This window comes from Mus caroli, unplaced genomic scaffold, assembly GCF_978045245.1.
Source record: "Mus caroli unplaced genomic scaffold, Mus_caroli_1 scaffold_9, whole genome shotgun sequence".
NCBI classification, from domain to species: Eukaryota; Metazoa; Chordata; class Mammalia; order Rodentia; family Muridae; genus Mus; species Mus caroli.
Window position 1 is genome coordinate 84,041,471 of NW_028227264.1, and position 13,895 is coordinate 84,055,365.

General features: G+C 43.4%; 1 protein-coding gene across 1 annotated transcript in view; it reads left to right on the top strand.

Moving 5' to 3' along the window:
- Polr3b (RNA polymerase III subunit B) overlaps positions 1 to 13,895 on the top strand; it is a 102,884-nt gene that overhangs the window by 17,752 nt on the left and 71,237 nt on the right. The window contains exons 10-11 of the mRNA XM_021174599.3: positions 6,799 to 6,921; positions 12,546 to 12,665. Of these exons, the coding sequence (XP_021030258.1) occupies positions 6,799 to 6,921; positions 12,546 to 12,665 (243 nt within the window). The remainder of the gene's footprint in view (positions 1 to 6,798; positions 6,922 to 12,545; positions 12,666 to 13,895) is intronic.

Sequence of the window (13,895 nt, forward strand, 5' to 3'; positions counted from 1 at the left end):
GATGCTTAAAAGTTTGTTCGAAGTGTTGGCTTAGAACCTGAAAAGCAGTTTCCTGTAGAAATGCTGAATTGATGCTGTTCTCGGAGAGCTCCTGTGGCCCACTTACCATGTGTGAGGTATAGATGTGTATAGTGTGGGGCTTGATGACTAGCTTGGCTGATAAAGAGCCCAGATGGTCTCAGGAGGCTCACACAGCATGCCAAATGATCCTAGACACTAGCACTGCTCGGTGGCCGCCCTTCAGGTTCACTTTAGGACTTGCATTCCTGTGCTATAGTTGCTTTATAGTAGAAACCCCTTCTCTCAGCAGGCAGAAATCTCCAGCAGTGGCAGTAAGCTGGTTAAAACGGAAAATCATTTGGGGTAACAAGAGACTGAGCCTCTACTAAAGAAAGATGTTCCCAGAGAGCATGAGAGTCAGGGAATCCGACTTCAAGTCTGGTTTGTAGTTGCGGGTGGGCTCTGCCCTTGGTCATTCTCAGGTATGGACTGGATGCTGATTAGACAGGTTCTTTAACTTGAGAAATAACTGTATTTGAGATGCAGTCATATGAAGGTGATTCTGTGGAATATTTTTTATGTTTAGCTTAATATGCTTCTGAGTTTTAGAAAGGATTGAGTCATTAATTTTCTTTACCAGATGACAGTGATAGTCAGAGGACCATTTCATCAGTAGTCCAGAGAGTCTCACACATGTCTGCTGTCTTCCTTTCTTTTAAGTTTGGATGTTCACGCACAGAAGGAATTGTGTGTGTATGTGTGTGTGTGTGTGTGTGTGTATTATAATATAACAAGTCTGTGTGATGGCTTTTCTTAGAGGAATCCTACAGCTCCCAAAGTGTCTCATGTACATACACAATGATGGAGAAAAGTTATTTGCCAGCTTGGAATTACATCTTCAGCAGAGGGCAGTATGTCTCCATGTATCCATGGGACTTTTTTTTCCCCAAAGTTTTGAATGTGAATAGCATTTCTGTTTTTAGACTAGGAGTGTTAATTACACAGAAAGCGTATGATCTTTTTATCATGTGTAATGAGATGCGTGCATGGATTAAAAATCTGGAAAGCTTTTAACATTCCTTTTTTTTTTTTTATCTACGTGACCAAAGTTTAGTAAAACAGTTTCTCCTGTTACAGATTTGTTTAATATTTATGTTGAAAATATAAACAGATGTAGCTGACTTAAGTTCTATCTAAAAAAAAAAAAAGGCTATGAATTAACAGTTTGTCGTTTTTATGATGTAGCCAGTTGAAAAATGAAGAGAAGCTCTGAAGGGTAAAGCTTGTTTTTGTATTATGCAGATCTTTTTCTTTTTTTTAATTTTTTATTTTTTTGGTTTTTCGAGAGAGGGTTTCTTTGTGTAACCCTGGCTATACTGGAACTCACTTTGTAGACCAGGCTGGCCTCAAACTCAGAAATCCACCTGCCTCTGCCTCCCGAGTGCTGGATTAAAGGCGTGCACCACCACGCCCGGCGCAGATCTTTTTCTTGTGACTTGTAATGAACGTAACAACTTATTTGTGTTTTACTTACAGTAGACGATGGCATCTGTCTGCACCTTCATCGTTAGGGATTTTATGTGTGTAACTTATTTTTCAGTTTCCTAAAGTAGGATTTTAGGTCTTTCTTTCTTTCTTTCTTTCTTTCTTTCTTTCTTTCTTTCTTTCTTTCTTTCTTTCTTTCTTTCTTTCTCTTTCAACTCAGATGTTTTCAGTCTTAGACACATGCTGAGACTTTGAAATGTGGTCAGTATCAATGTACTTTCCAGAAATGTGTTTATTAATTGATAGGACAAGCAGTGTCTAACGTTTAAGATAAGCATTTAACCCCCTTTTCCTTTGATCGAATACAGTTGTCACTCTGGTCCTCCCCTTCAGGAGTTTTCAGTCCACTGCTGAAAACTTGTGTGTTTATCACCTCTCACAGCTCTCCCTGGGTGACAGCGCAGGGTCCTGGAGAATTTACAGACACACAGAGTAGCCCATATCTCTGTTTCTCCACTTAGTAGCTGTGTGATCTTGGGCAGAATTCTCTACCTCTCTGAGTCCTGAATACCTCATCTTTCAAGAGAAAACTCACCTCTGAAGCACAAATGAAATCACATGTTCCCAGGATAGAAGGCTTTTCTCTTTGCTCAGCCTTCCTTACCCACTCTTGTCAGAGCTGAGGAAAATAAACTGGGGCTCTAGGAGAAGCTCGTCATTTCTCCTTGTGTGTGGTGTGGCCCTAACCCAGACTTTGACAGTCATTAGGACACGGTGATTGTTGATTGTAACCAACAATTGGCTAAAAGTAGCAAAAGTGGCAGGGTTTCCCGATGCCCTGGTGAGTCTGAGTCTGACAGTTTGGGCTTGTGAGGCCTGGAGCAGCCGTATTTATGGGTCTGAATCACAGCCGAGGTTCTCCTGCCCATGAATCTTCCCCTTTCCCATTTTATGTCACAAGCTTTCAGCACTGGCACTGCAGTGGCATCTGTAGCCCAAAAGGATCTTGGGAGCTAGGCTTTGTTTCTAGGACACCAACTTCTATGGGTGTTTTTTATCTTTAAAGAGAAACAACTACAGATTTAAAGGAGCCATCGCTGTTCCCTTATCTACCAGGACTGCTGCTAGCAGTAAATAATTTCAGCTACTTTACAGAAAACCAGAGCTTGGCTGTATTTTTAGTCACCTTCATCAGAACCCTTATACAGTATATTTCAGTGTCTCTCCATAGGTTCAAGTCATTTTCCCATGCTCACTAGTGTTTTCTTTTTCCTACCTTTAAAAGTTATACTTTGTCTATGTTTGAGGACAGTTTTCATGCCACTTTGTAAAGAGTGCCTCTCCTGGGTTTTGTTCAGGGTTTACTGACCATGTGACCATTGGTGACAAACATTATCTTGGCCACTTTTCCCTAAGGTTATTATTGTATAGCATTTTCTCCTGACTTATTAGTGGTAATGATGAGGTTTCAGGAGTACAAAGAGTTCCATGTAATGCTACTTTTCAGGTGCCTAAATTATGTCTGTAAAGCAAAATGGGTGGGCATTTTCTTTGTTTCCATGGCGACACCGTCATCTGTTTGTAGCCATGGCTGCTGAAGGCTAAAGAGTGCTAACGTTGATTCAGTCTTTTTGCTGGAGCTCCTTTGATGATCCTTGCTGAGATTCAGTGACTTGATAGGACGAGCTTAGGCTTTGGCTGGAAAGCTTTGGCAGTGCGCATGCTTTCTGCTCATGGTCTCGTTCACCATTGCTTGGTTGGCAGTGTGCATGCTTTCTGCTCATGGTCTCGTTCACCATTGCTTGGTTGGCAGTGTGCATGCTTTCTGCTCATGGTCTCGTTCACCATTGCTTGGTTGGCAGTGTGCATGCTTTCTGCTCATGGTCTCGTTCACCATTGCTTGGTTGGCAGTGCGCATGCTTTCTGCTCATGGTCTCGTTCACCATTGCTTGGTTGGCAGTGTGCATGCTTTCTGCTCATGGTCTCGTTCACCATTGCTTGGTTGGCAGTGCGCATGCTTTCTGCTCATGGTCTCGTTCACCATTGCTTGGTTGGCAGTGCGCATGCTTTCTGCTCATGGTCTCGTTCACCATTGCTTGGTTGGCAGTGTGCATGCTTTCTGCTCATGGTCTCGTTCACCATTGCTTGGTTGGCAGTGTGCATGCTTTCTGCTCATGGTCTCGTTCACCATTGCTTGGTTGGCAGTGCGCATGCTTTCTGCTCATGGTCTCGTTCACCATTGCTTGGTTGGCAGTGTGCATGCTTTCTGCTCATGGTCTCGTTCACCATTGCTTGGTTGGCAGTGCGCATGCTTTCTGCTCATGGTCTCGTTCACCATTGCTTGGTTGGCAGTGCGCATGCTTTCTGCTCATGGTCTCGTTCACCATTGCTTGGTTGGCAGTGCGCATGCTTTCTGCTCATGGTCTCGTTCACCATTGCTTGGTTGGCAGTGCGCATGCTTTCTGCTTATGGTCTCGTTCACCATTGCTTGGTTGGCAGTGTGCATGCTTTCTGCTCATGGTCTCGTTCACCATTGCTTGGTTGGCAGTGCGCATGCTTTCTGCTCATGGTCTCGTTCACCATTGCTTGGCATGGTTTCTTTCCCAGCTTAGGCATGTGTGGAGGGCCCAAGTATTCTGATTAGATATATTTTAAACCATTCCAAAGTGATAAACAATTTAAAAACTACTACTTACATTTCACACCAGGACACCTTAAGTGGCCAACTAAATGATGATCGAGAAATGATTTGTTTTTATTAAATTTGTTCCTGTTAAACACCAAAGTAGGCAATCAAGTTTGTAGTCTCTTTGTATTTAGAGGCTACTGAAGTAAAAAGTTCTAATATAAGCCCAGTGGACTTATTTAATGGTTCAGATGTTAGCATGCCTGGTTTTTTTTTTCCCCTTTGTTTAAAAAGTTAAAACTGGTCACTTTTTGAGCTGCTAACCGATTAATCATAAAAGGCTGCTTTAATGATGTATATGTTTTTAACATAACGACATTTATCGTTAGCAGCTACTTGAATAAATGCTTCTTATCATGTTAGAGATAGAAGGACTGTAGAAATTAATAAAAATGGGATCTGAGTCTTGAGAATTTATTTGTAAAGGAAAAGTGTGAAGCCACTTGTGGGAGTGCATGCTTATAATCACTCGGGAAGCTGAGGCAGGAGGATTAAGAGTCCAAGCCTAGTTTGTCTCACGTAAAATCATCTAGGGGATTTAATTGCTACTGCTTTTACATTCGCTCTCTGAGCTGTGTCTGAGTTGCCGCCCTGTTGTATTGCTTTTCCTGGGGAGACCTGGACAAGCATGGACAAACCTCAGATGGGTAACAACTGGCCAACGAGACGGTTCCATCTTACAGGAGCATGCCTGACTCAAGGCGGCTGCATAGCCAAAAGAGCTGTGCAGGTCTAGGTGACACACAGCTCACAAGAGCCGAGTTCTTAGAGCTCCCTGTTCAGCAAAGGGTCTGCTCCCCCCACAGTTTGTTCAGACTTGTGTAACTGGAGAAGGACCTCCTGAGTTCTTACATTCTATTTTGCTTTTTTTCGAGACAAAGTCTTACTATTTGGCCCTGGCTCATCTAGAACTCAGTGTGTAGATCAGGCCAGCCTGGAACTCAAGAGATCCACCTGCCTCTGCCTCTTGAGTGCTGAGATTAGAGGCATGCGCCACCACACATCTGGCCATGTTCTAAAATTTTCTGAGTCTTGTAAGCTTCATCAGCTTCCTGAGTCCCTGAAGTTTCTTGCATTTCCTGAGTTTTGTCAGCCTCTCTCTGTGTTTTAGGAGGGGAAATGCCAACTCATAAATAACTGCAAAGCACATCCTGGTTTTGTTGGTCAGCAGTGTGGGGGTTACTTGGCTGGGTGGTTCTGGCACACTGTCTTTCTGCTATCAGTCTGTCTGTCTAACTGTTGTCCTCTTGCTGAGTTAGAGCAGGGCAGTGGCCACAGCCAACATGGAAAGAAGGGTTTTTTATTTTGTTTTTTTGTTTTTCCTAACCTCTCAACCTTCTCACATTCTTCATGTGTACCCTCATGATTTGGCAGCAGGAACAAGCAGGAAACTACAGAGCCTGTAAAACCAGGCTTCCAAAGCTGAGTCACTTCTTCCCACAGAGGGGAGTCACCAAATGAACTCTGTGATCAGAGGAGTTGGTACTAGGGGCCGTGGGGACATCTTCAAGCTCCCCTCAGTTGGTATAAAAGGGACATAGCAGCTTAGTTAGCATCATCCCCCAGGTCTTCAGGATTTTCACGGTTCAATGTGTGATCATAGGACTTTGAGCTAGAAGAGTGCCATGGCTGCTGCCTCTGTACCTGCGATAGAAGAAAGTACATGATGGTGTTAGAGTTGGCACGGTCTCAGGAAGACTAAGGAGTCACGCCTTCCAGATAGATGGCCGCCCTCTCAGTGGTTTATAGGACAGTGCCCTTGGTTGGGCCTGGGGACTCAGCTTCCTTCTCTTTTGTGTGGAAGAGAACTGAGAAGAAGACAAGCCTGACTAGACAGTCAGCCTCTTGTTCAGTCTCCTCTCAAAGCCGAAGGAAGACATTTTGATGCAAACATGACTTTCCCCTGACTTCTAAGAAACAGGTCATTACAGCATCCAGAGAGGTTAGTGGGCATATGCTGTGTCTCCACCTGGCAGCATTCCAGACACGTGTCTGAAGAAGTCATTAGGCCTAGGACCTCTCGGGACCTACAGAGGCGTGAGGCCACTGCCACCTAGGGACACTTAAGAGGGTTCCTTAGGCCGGCTACGTTTGTTCTACATTTTAAATATCTCTTTAAAGTTTGCATAGTATATGGTGTCTCTAGAATACGGAACTAAGACATCCTTTAGGAAAATTCTCTTGATGAGTGAGTGACTTGATGTTTTCAGAAAGAGATGACCTAGCAAAACTAGTCAGGGTCACACTCAGGTTCAGCAGTGTTCTTTTTTGAGCCACTACCTTTGGGGGTCTTGCTTTTATTTGCTCTTGCCACGACCGGGCCTCTCCACTCGACTTCCCTTATTTCTTCATGGTGAAACTCTTAAAATATTTCAAAAAAATTGAGAGGGCTGTACACATGCAGAAAAATGTTTGAGGATGTTTGCCTTCCTCTCCCGAACGGCAGTTTCTGTTTCAGGTTCTCGTGAGCCTGGGCCGTGGCTGCCGATGCCAGATGGCACCGTTTCTGAGGGAAGAGCTGGCTTTTGCTTAGAAGTAATACCCACACACAATGGCAGATTAGCATAAGCAAATGTCAGTGAGGGGATACAAAGCCAACACTCTGCCATCTTTTCTTCCCTTCCTAGGCCATGGGTGTGGAGAGTGACCAGGAAATCGTGCAGATGATTGGAACAGAGGAGCACGTGATGGCTGCATTTGGGCCCAGCTTGGAGGAGTGCCAGAAAGCTCAGATCTTCACCCAGATGCAGGTGTGTCCTTTCTTGATGTCCTTTGCTGTGGATTGAGACAACCACAGCGCTGTTCATCTCAGTAAGCGGCCACTGCAAAGGCGTTGGAGGTGTGGAGTTGGGAAGGCTGCCGAGGAGAAGAGCAGCACAAATGTTCTTTTGACTCACTCTGTAAACTGGAGGAATGAACTGGCCTACACGCTGCACATCGTCAGCCTTCGCAGGCAGGAGGCTTCTTGCATGCTTCAGTAACAAGCAACATTTCCCCTGTTCATTCCAGGGAATGATACACTTTTAAAACTCTGGCATTGTTAATCTAGATTTACCTGTTCCATTTTCTCTTTACTATCTTTTTGATGGTGCTTTTGGGGCGTGTTGCCATGATTAAACACCATGTCCAAAAACAGTGGAAAGAAGATTTCATTTTGGTTGGAGTTCCAGAGAGGTAGAGTCTGACAGTGAAGGCATGGAGCAGGAAGCAGGATCAGGAAGCTGCCTGATGACATTTGTGTCCACACAAAGGAAGTGGCAAGAGAGCAGGAATTCGGGCAAGGCCACTGTCACATCCTCCTCTCCCTCCCAGTGACATACTTCCTCTAACATAGCTGGACTACTTGAGGGTTCCATAACCACCAACTGGGGACCAAGTGTTCAGATACGTGAGGGGAGACATTTCTCATATAATACCACAGGGACCAACGCCAGCACTTTGTACCTGCTAAGCAGGCACTCTGCCAATGAGCTGTATCCTTAGCTCTTAATATCCTTTTCATTCTCAACTTCCAATTATATCTGTTCGGTCTCTATCCTATTTTCTGAATTCCTAATTGCTGTAAGATGGAGAAAGCTTCAAGAATAGTTTCTTCTATTACCTCAGGGTCTTCACTGACCTCAGATATACCTGGTGAGACCCTTGGGATCTGAGGTCAAGACTCTAAGATGATGTTAGGGAAATCCATGTGTATAGACATGCTTTAAAACATTATACTTCTTAAAAACACACTTTTCTCATGTGTGGGAGTCCCAGCACTTGGGCTTTTTTTTATAATGTGTTGGCTTACACTAAGTCCACGGTCCATGTGGCAATCCTGTGTCCTCAGGGAGCCAGGGATATGTCTCTGTAGAACTACAGTACATGGTTTGAATGTGTCCATATGCACATTGTCTAGTGTGTGAGATACAGGAAAATACAAATTCTGGGTGTTTTTCTTTTGACCCAACCCCCCCCCCCCCAGGATGAATTTATGTATGTTTTGAAATCAAGTCAGTCTTGATGGTTTTTAGATTAAGTCACACTCTTAGGAAGCTTAATATCATACTTAAATATGCATAATTCCAAAGCACAGCTCATTATAGACTGTTCTTTGCTACTCTTTCTCTGTGGTTAATGGATAAGTGACTCAAATAATTGGCAAGCAACATCAGGAAGTATTGTTTGGCTTAGGGGTACTACTTACTTTTGGCCTTTTTTGTAGGTGAAATATTTGATAGGCAGGAATCTTCAGTAAAAAGTTAGGGAATCATGCCTAGTATCTAAGAGCATGGACAGGAAACGGTAAAAAAAGGGCAGGAGGTAGAAACTGAGCACCAGTCATTTGAACAAGAACAGCTCTGGGAGATGTGCTGCTCTGGTTGCAACACAAGAGTGTTCTGATGGCAGAGGGCTCTGCTGAGCTCTGTTACACAGTTTAACCATGTTGGTCAGATAGCCCTCAGCGTTACAGAACTGAAGCAAGGGCTACACAGTGCGTTAGAAACTCACATTCACATTCATCAGTAGACACTGACAGAAACTTTTCAGCTAACTCCATTAGATTGGTTCAGAGAAAAGATGGAAGGAAGATAGAATTAGTTAATATAAGAAGAAATGTCTTGTTTCCCTGAACAGAAAGTGTGAATTTGCAAGTATTTACAGTCCGTGTGCCGGGTTAATAATAACCAAATGGTAAAGTACACTGACCATATAGTATCAGGAGTGAGGACAAAGCAAGTGCGCGTCATTGTGGAGTGGTGGTGTGTGACAGAACGTCTCCTGAGAGACATAACACACGTGTCTGCTCACCCCAGATAAGGATCTCACAGCAGGCCAAAGGATGGACAGCAGGCCAAAGTCAAACTTGGTGAATTTTATTGGAAGAGAATGGATAAGAGGGTTGCTTACAGGAGCAGAAAGGACTCAAAGACAGCTGCCTTACCAAAACCCACGCCATCGTCATGGGTGAATCTCATAAAAGCTGGGAAGCTGGGAATTTCATTGCACAGCTTGCAGGAAGCGCAACAGGTTGAAGAGTGTCTCTTCCAGCTCAGCTGGTTTCTGCTTTTTCCATATCCTCTCTGATGACGGTAGCAGACTTCCCCTTTCTGTGTTGATACTCTAAATTTTAGAGCCTTCTTTGTAGCTCTGCTTACCTTAGGTTCACCTCTTTGAGGTGAACTCTCATCTTGAATTGTGTACTCTGGCAAAGAGGGGTGTAGTGCGTCTGGTCAATTTTAGGGACTTCCTGAAACTATCTTGAGTCGTTTATCTTCCTGCTCTTGGAGCTTCCCTGCAGGATGGAATGTTTCCATCTTGGAGAAAACTGTTATACCATAATTAGCCTTTTGAAGATGTGGTGCTTCTGTGGATTGCTTAAAATGAAGGGTGTTTTGTTTTTATGCCTGTTTTTAGCCTGCATCATTTTGTCTGTTCTGAAGCCTTAGCTTTGTGATGCTTATATGTTTTTCATCATTGTCCAGGAATCTGGTGTATAGAAAAGGTTCTCTTTGCTTTTGAGGGGATGTTGCTAGGGATAATACTTTGGCCTACCTGAGAATGTTGGCCCTTCCTATAGCCCTCTCTGTGAGAAAGTGACATGGTTGGGTACCCAGGAAAGGGATGGCATGTAAGCTACATCAGGCCAGGCGGTGGTGGCGCACGCCTTTAATCCCAGCACTTGGGAGGCAGAGGCAGACGGATCTCTGAATTCAAGGCTACCTTGGTCTACAGACTGAGTTCCAGGACAGCTTGGGCTACACAGAGAAACCCTGGCTTGAGAAACCAAAAAAAGCTACATCAGAAGGGATTCCCCTCTCCTTTGTGTCTCTCTCGTTTTTTCCTCAAGGAAGTGAGGACTCGTGTGCCCTTTCCCGAGGGGAGAAGTATTATGAGGACATGTCTGTTGAGAGAGCACCATGCTGCCTCTGCATCAGGCTTGCTTCCGTCAGTTTTTTGTTGTTGCTTTCTAAGAAGTCACCAGGAAGTGCTTCCCACCAGGTCGGCCTCTATCTAGGCATGTAACTGTATTTTTACAAACTGTACAGTACCACCATTACCATCCCATGAGTCTCTTCTGTGTTCCCCTTCACCCTCTGACCCCCACCTCCACCCTCTGACCCCTCCTGGCATTACAATAGCTTTACCTTATCTTGTTGTTCCAGAACGTTATGTAGAGTCAGGTTGTATACATGCGGCTGGTGGTTGCTGAGCATACTGTGTGGAACTCTCCCAATGGTTGTTATTTGTGGTTTGCTGACCTTTCGTGTTGTCTACCGTGGACTTTGTCCCTTTACTGCTTAATCATATCCCCTCAGATGACGGTAGCAGACCCCCGCTTTCTGTGTTGATACTCATTTGGATCTTTTTTGCTTTTGCTCCTATGAACAGTGCTACTATCAGCAAATCTTTGTATAGATACATTTTCATTTCTTTTGTGTAAATACTTAGGAGTAGAATTACTGGGCCTGAGAACAGTGTGTGAAGTCAAAACTACCACACTTTTCCAATCCACAGACGACCATACCATTTTGTAGTACTGGCTGCAGTGTTCAAGTGTGGTTGCTTCTTGCTCTCATAGTGTTTCGTGTTATGTCTTTTTAATTTTAGATGTTCTAGCAAGGGTGCACAATTACCTTTTTGCAGCCTTAACCATTTCTCTCATGGCAAACTATTAGAACACTTTTTCATGTGTGAATCGGTCCTGGATCCTGTCTGTGAGATTCATTTGTTCACTACCTTCATTAAGCTGTTGATCTTTTTATTAATGAATTTCAGGGACCTTTTAAAATGAAGTCTGAGCCAGGCAGTGGTGGAGGCACTCTGGATTCAGAGGCAAATGGATCTCTGAGAGATTAAGACCAGCCTGGTCTACAGAGGGAGTTCCAGGACAGCTAGGGCAGTTACACAGAGAAACCCCGTCTCCAAAACCCAAAAAAGGCCAAAACAACAGCAGCAGCAACAACAACAATAACAATAAAAATGGTCTGGCTAGAAATTCTGTGTCCAGCTTTTACATTGTGAACACTCACCTATTTCACTCACCCACTTCATTGCTTTTCTGTTCTTTTTCTTTCAGTCTTGTTTAACTTCGGGGAAAAACAAAAAAACAAATTATCAAAAACTTTTCTGTTTGTCTTTACAATTATTACTCTATATCCCATTTAAGGATATACTTGCCTACTCTACATTGGGATATTGTCTGTGTCTTTCTAGAAACCATATCGTTTTAGTTTCCATGTTAGGTCTAAAATCTTTTTTTGTTGTATTCCATTTTTGTTTTTCAATACTCGGTAGCCCAGGCAGTTTTGGAGCTCACTGCAGACCAGGTCGGCCTCACATGCAGAGATCTGCATGCACCACCTCTGAGCAGGTCGAAAGTCTTGTCTCAAATCATTTCTTCCTTTTGGTGTGAACTGGAGGCCAGGCTCCTTGTCCGTGTTTGGTACCGGCCGTGTCTCCTCACTGGTTTTTGAAAGGACAGTTTCTTGTTTTGTGGCGTGTGTCAAGAGTCAGCTGACCACTCAGTGTAAGCTCTTTTTGGACTTGTGATTTGCTTCCCTTTGTCGATCTCTATGCCATCATTACACCATTTTCACCACTGAGGGGGTTTTGTTTATTTGGGTTTTGTTTTGTTTGTTTTTTGAGACAAGGTCTCTATGTAGCCCTAGCTGGCCTTGAACTCACAGAGATCCACCTGCCTCTGCCTCCCAAGGGTTGAGATGAAAAGACTGATAACAGTACCCAGCTACTGTAGGCTTATAGTTGAAATCTGGGTTGTTTCAGCTAGCCAAGTCCTTTCCATAGCTATGCAAATTATAGAACCTAAAACTTTAGAATCACCTAGTTTTGGGCTTTTTAAAACCTGCTAGGAATAAAATGATCTATTATGAATTTATTGGTTATTTGAGAAAGACTTTAAACTGTAAGTCATATTTAAACATTATTAAGCCATCTAGTTTATGACAGTGTCTTAGTCCTGGATTTATTTAGGTTTTGTTTTCTTTGTAGCTCTTGTCATAGCAGTCTTCACATGGTTTGGTTTCTTTATGGGGAAACTCTGCATTCCGCAGTGACATTCTGAGTGAAGAGTTGATGGCTGCTTAGACACATACACACAAGCACATATGTGGTTTCTCAGTTCCCTACAAACAATTATGTATCAATTTTATAGGGACAAGACAATTTAGAAATCAGAAGGGAACCATGCATAAGGTAGGCAGTGGGTGCTATTATTTTGTTATTGATTCGTGATGTTGAGTCTTTGTTCCCAGTGCAGCAATCTGTGTAACCCGGGTCCTTGCTTTTTTTTTTTTTTGCTTGTAACAGCAGGTCAGCACTGATAAGTGATCTCCAGTAATTTAATTCAAGCATTACTTTGTTTTTTTAATAGGCATTGAAGTATATAGGGAATAAAGTAAGAAGACAAAGAATGTGGGGAGGTGGACCAAAGAAAACCAAAATAGAAGAAGCAAGAGAACTCCTGGCTTCTACCATTCTGACCCACGTACCAGTGAGTATTGCCAGCTATGAGTGGTGCTTGTGAGACTCGTTAATTCCTTCTAGACTCCTGTGTAATGGTTTATGCTGCTTGGAATGTATTCTAAAGAGGAGTGGACTGTCTCACTGGAACTTAACCCCCATCGACAGCAGGTTGCAGTCAGTATTGGCTGCATCCCTTTTTAAGATGCTCATTGGCTGAGATCTTCCCCGGCGCCTGGAAGTCCATTGTCCAGCTTCCATCACCTATGAGGAAGTTCATCCAGGTTAGCTGGATGCTTTGCTTGGTTACCTGACGGGGGAGTGTACAGAGAGAAGGCTGGCGTCTGTCTGCTGGCTGTGAAGTAGGTCCTGTTTGTGTCCTGTTAACCCATCGGCATGTGGTGCATTGCCAGGCGCAGCCTTTCCCTCCCGCATTGAATGTGTGTGCTCCTTTTGCTAAGTCAGAGCTACCCACTGTGCTGTCATGGATGAGCTAGTTCATAATTCAGAGTTGCAGCCTTCAGGGAATCGGTGGAAGTGGACTGGCCTGTGGTGGCAGTCAGCTTCCGTTTTCTAACCTTAGAACACTTGGAGCAAACAATACGTACATCTACACTGTTCCATGGCTTCTGGTATATGACTGTGATCTCACTCGGAGAAATACAAAGTTGTTATTGAAGCTATATCTGAACTGAATTTTAAGCTCTTTTGGATGATTGAAAAGGGTTTAAAATTCAAAACAACAAAAGTGGGTGATGGGAATAGGCAGTAAGAGCTTTGGAGCTATGATGTGGTTGTTCAGATCCTGGTTTTGAACTCTTGGTTTTCCTTGCACTAATTTGAATTTCTCTGAACTTAAGTTTCTTCATTAGTATAATGGAGTAAGACTACTTCCCCCCAAGTCTTGCGATTATTCAGGGATGCAGGCTCTGCAGAGAGCTCTTGTTTTCCAAGATGGTGTAGGAGCCTGGCTGACCTTAATACTATAATGCAGAACAGGCCTCCTTAACACTGCTGGCTGTGCAGACCTTTGCTAAATTTGGCTCATAAGGCACAACTACTTTGCTTTTTTGCAAAGACTGAAGTACTATTTCTAAATGTGGGCTATACATCTTTCATTAAAGAAGAGATGAATTAGGAAAAGACTTAACAGTTTTTAAATATTTTAAGACCGGTTTTTGTTTTTGTTTTTAAATCCAAGTTAAAACTTTGGAAGCGATAAAGGAACGTAAGGTATTACCAAGGTAAAGCAATATTTGTT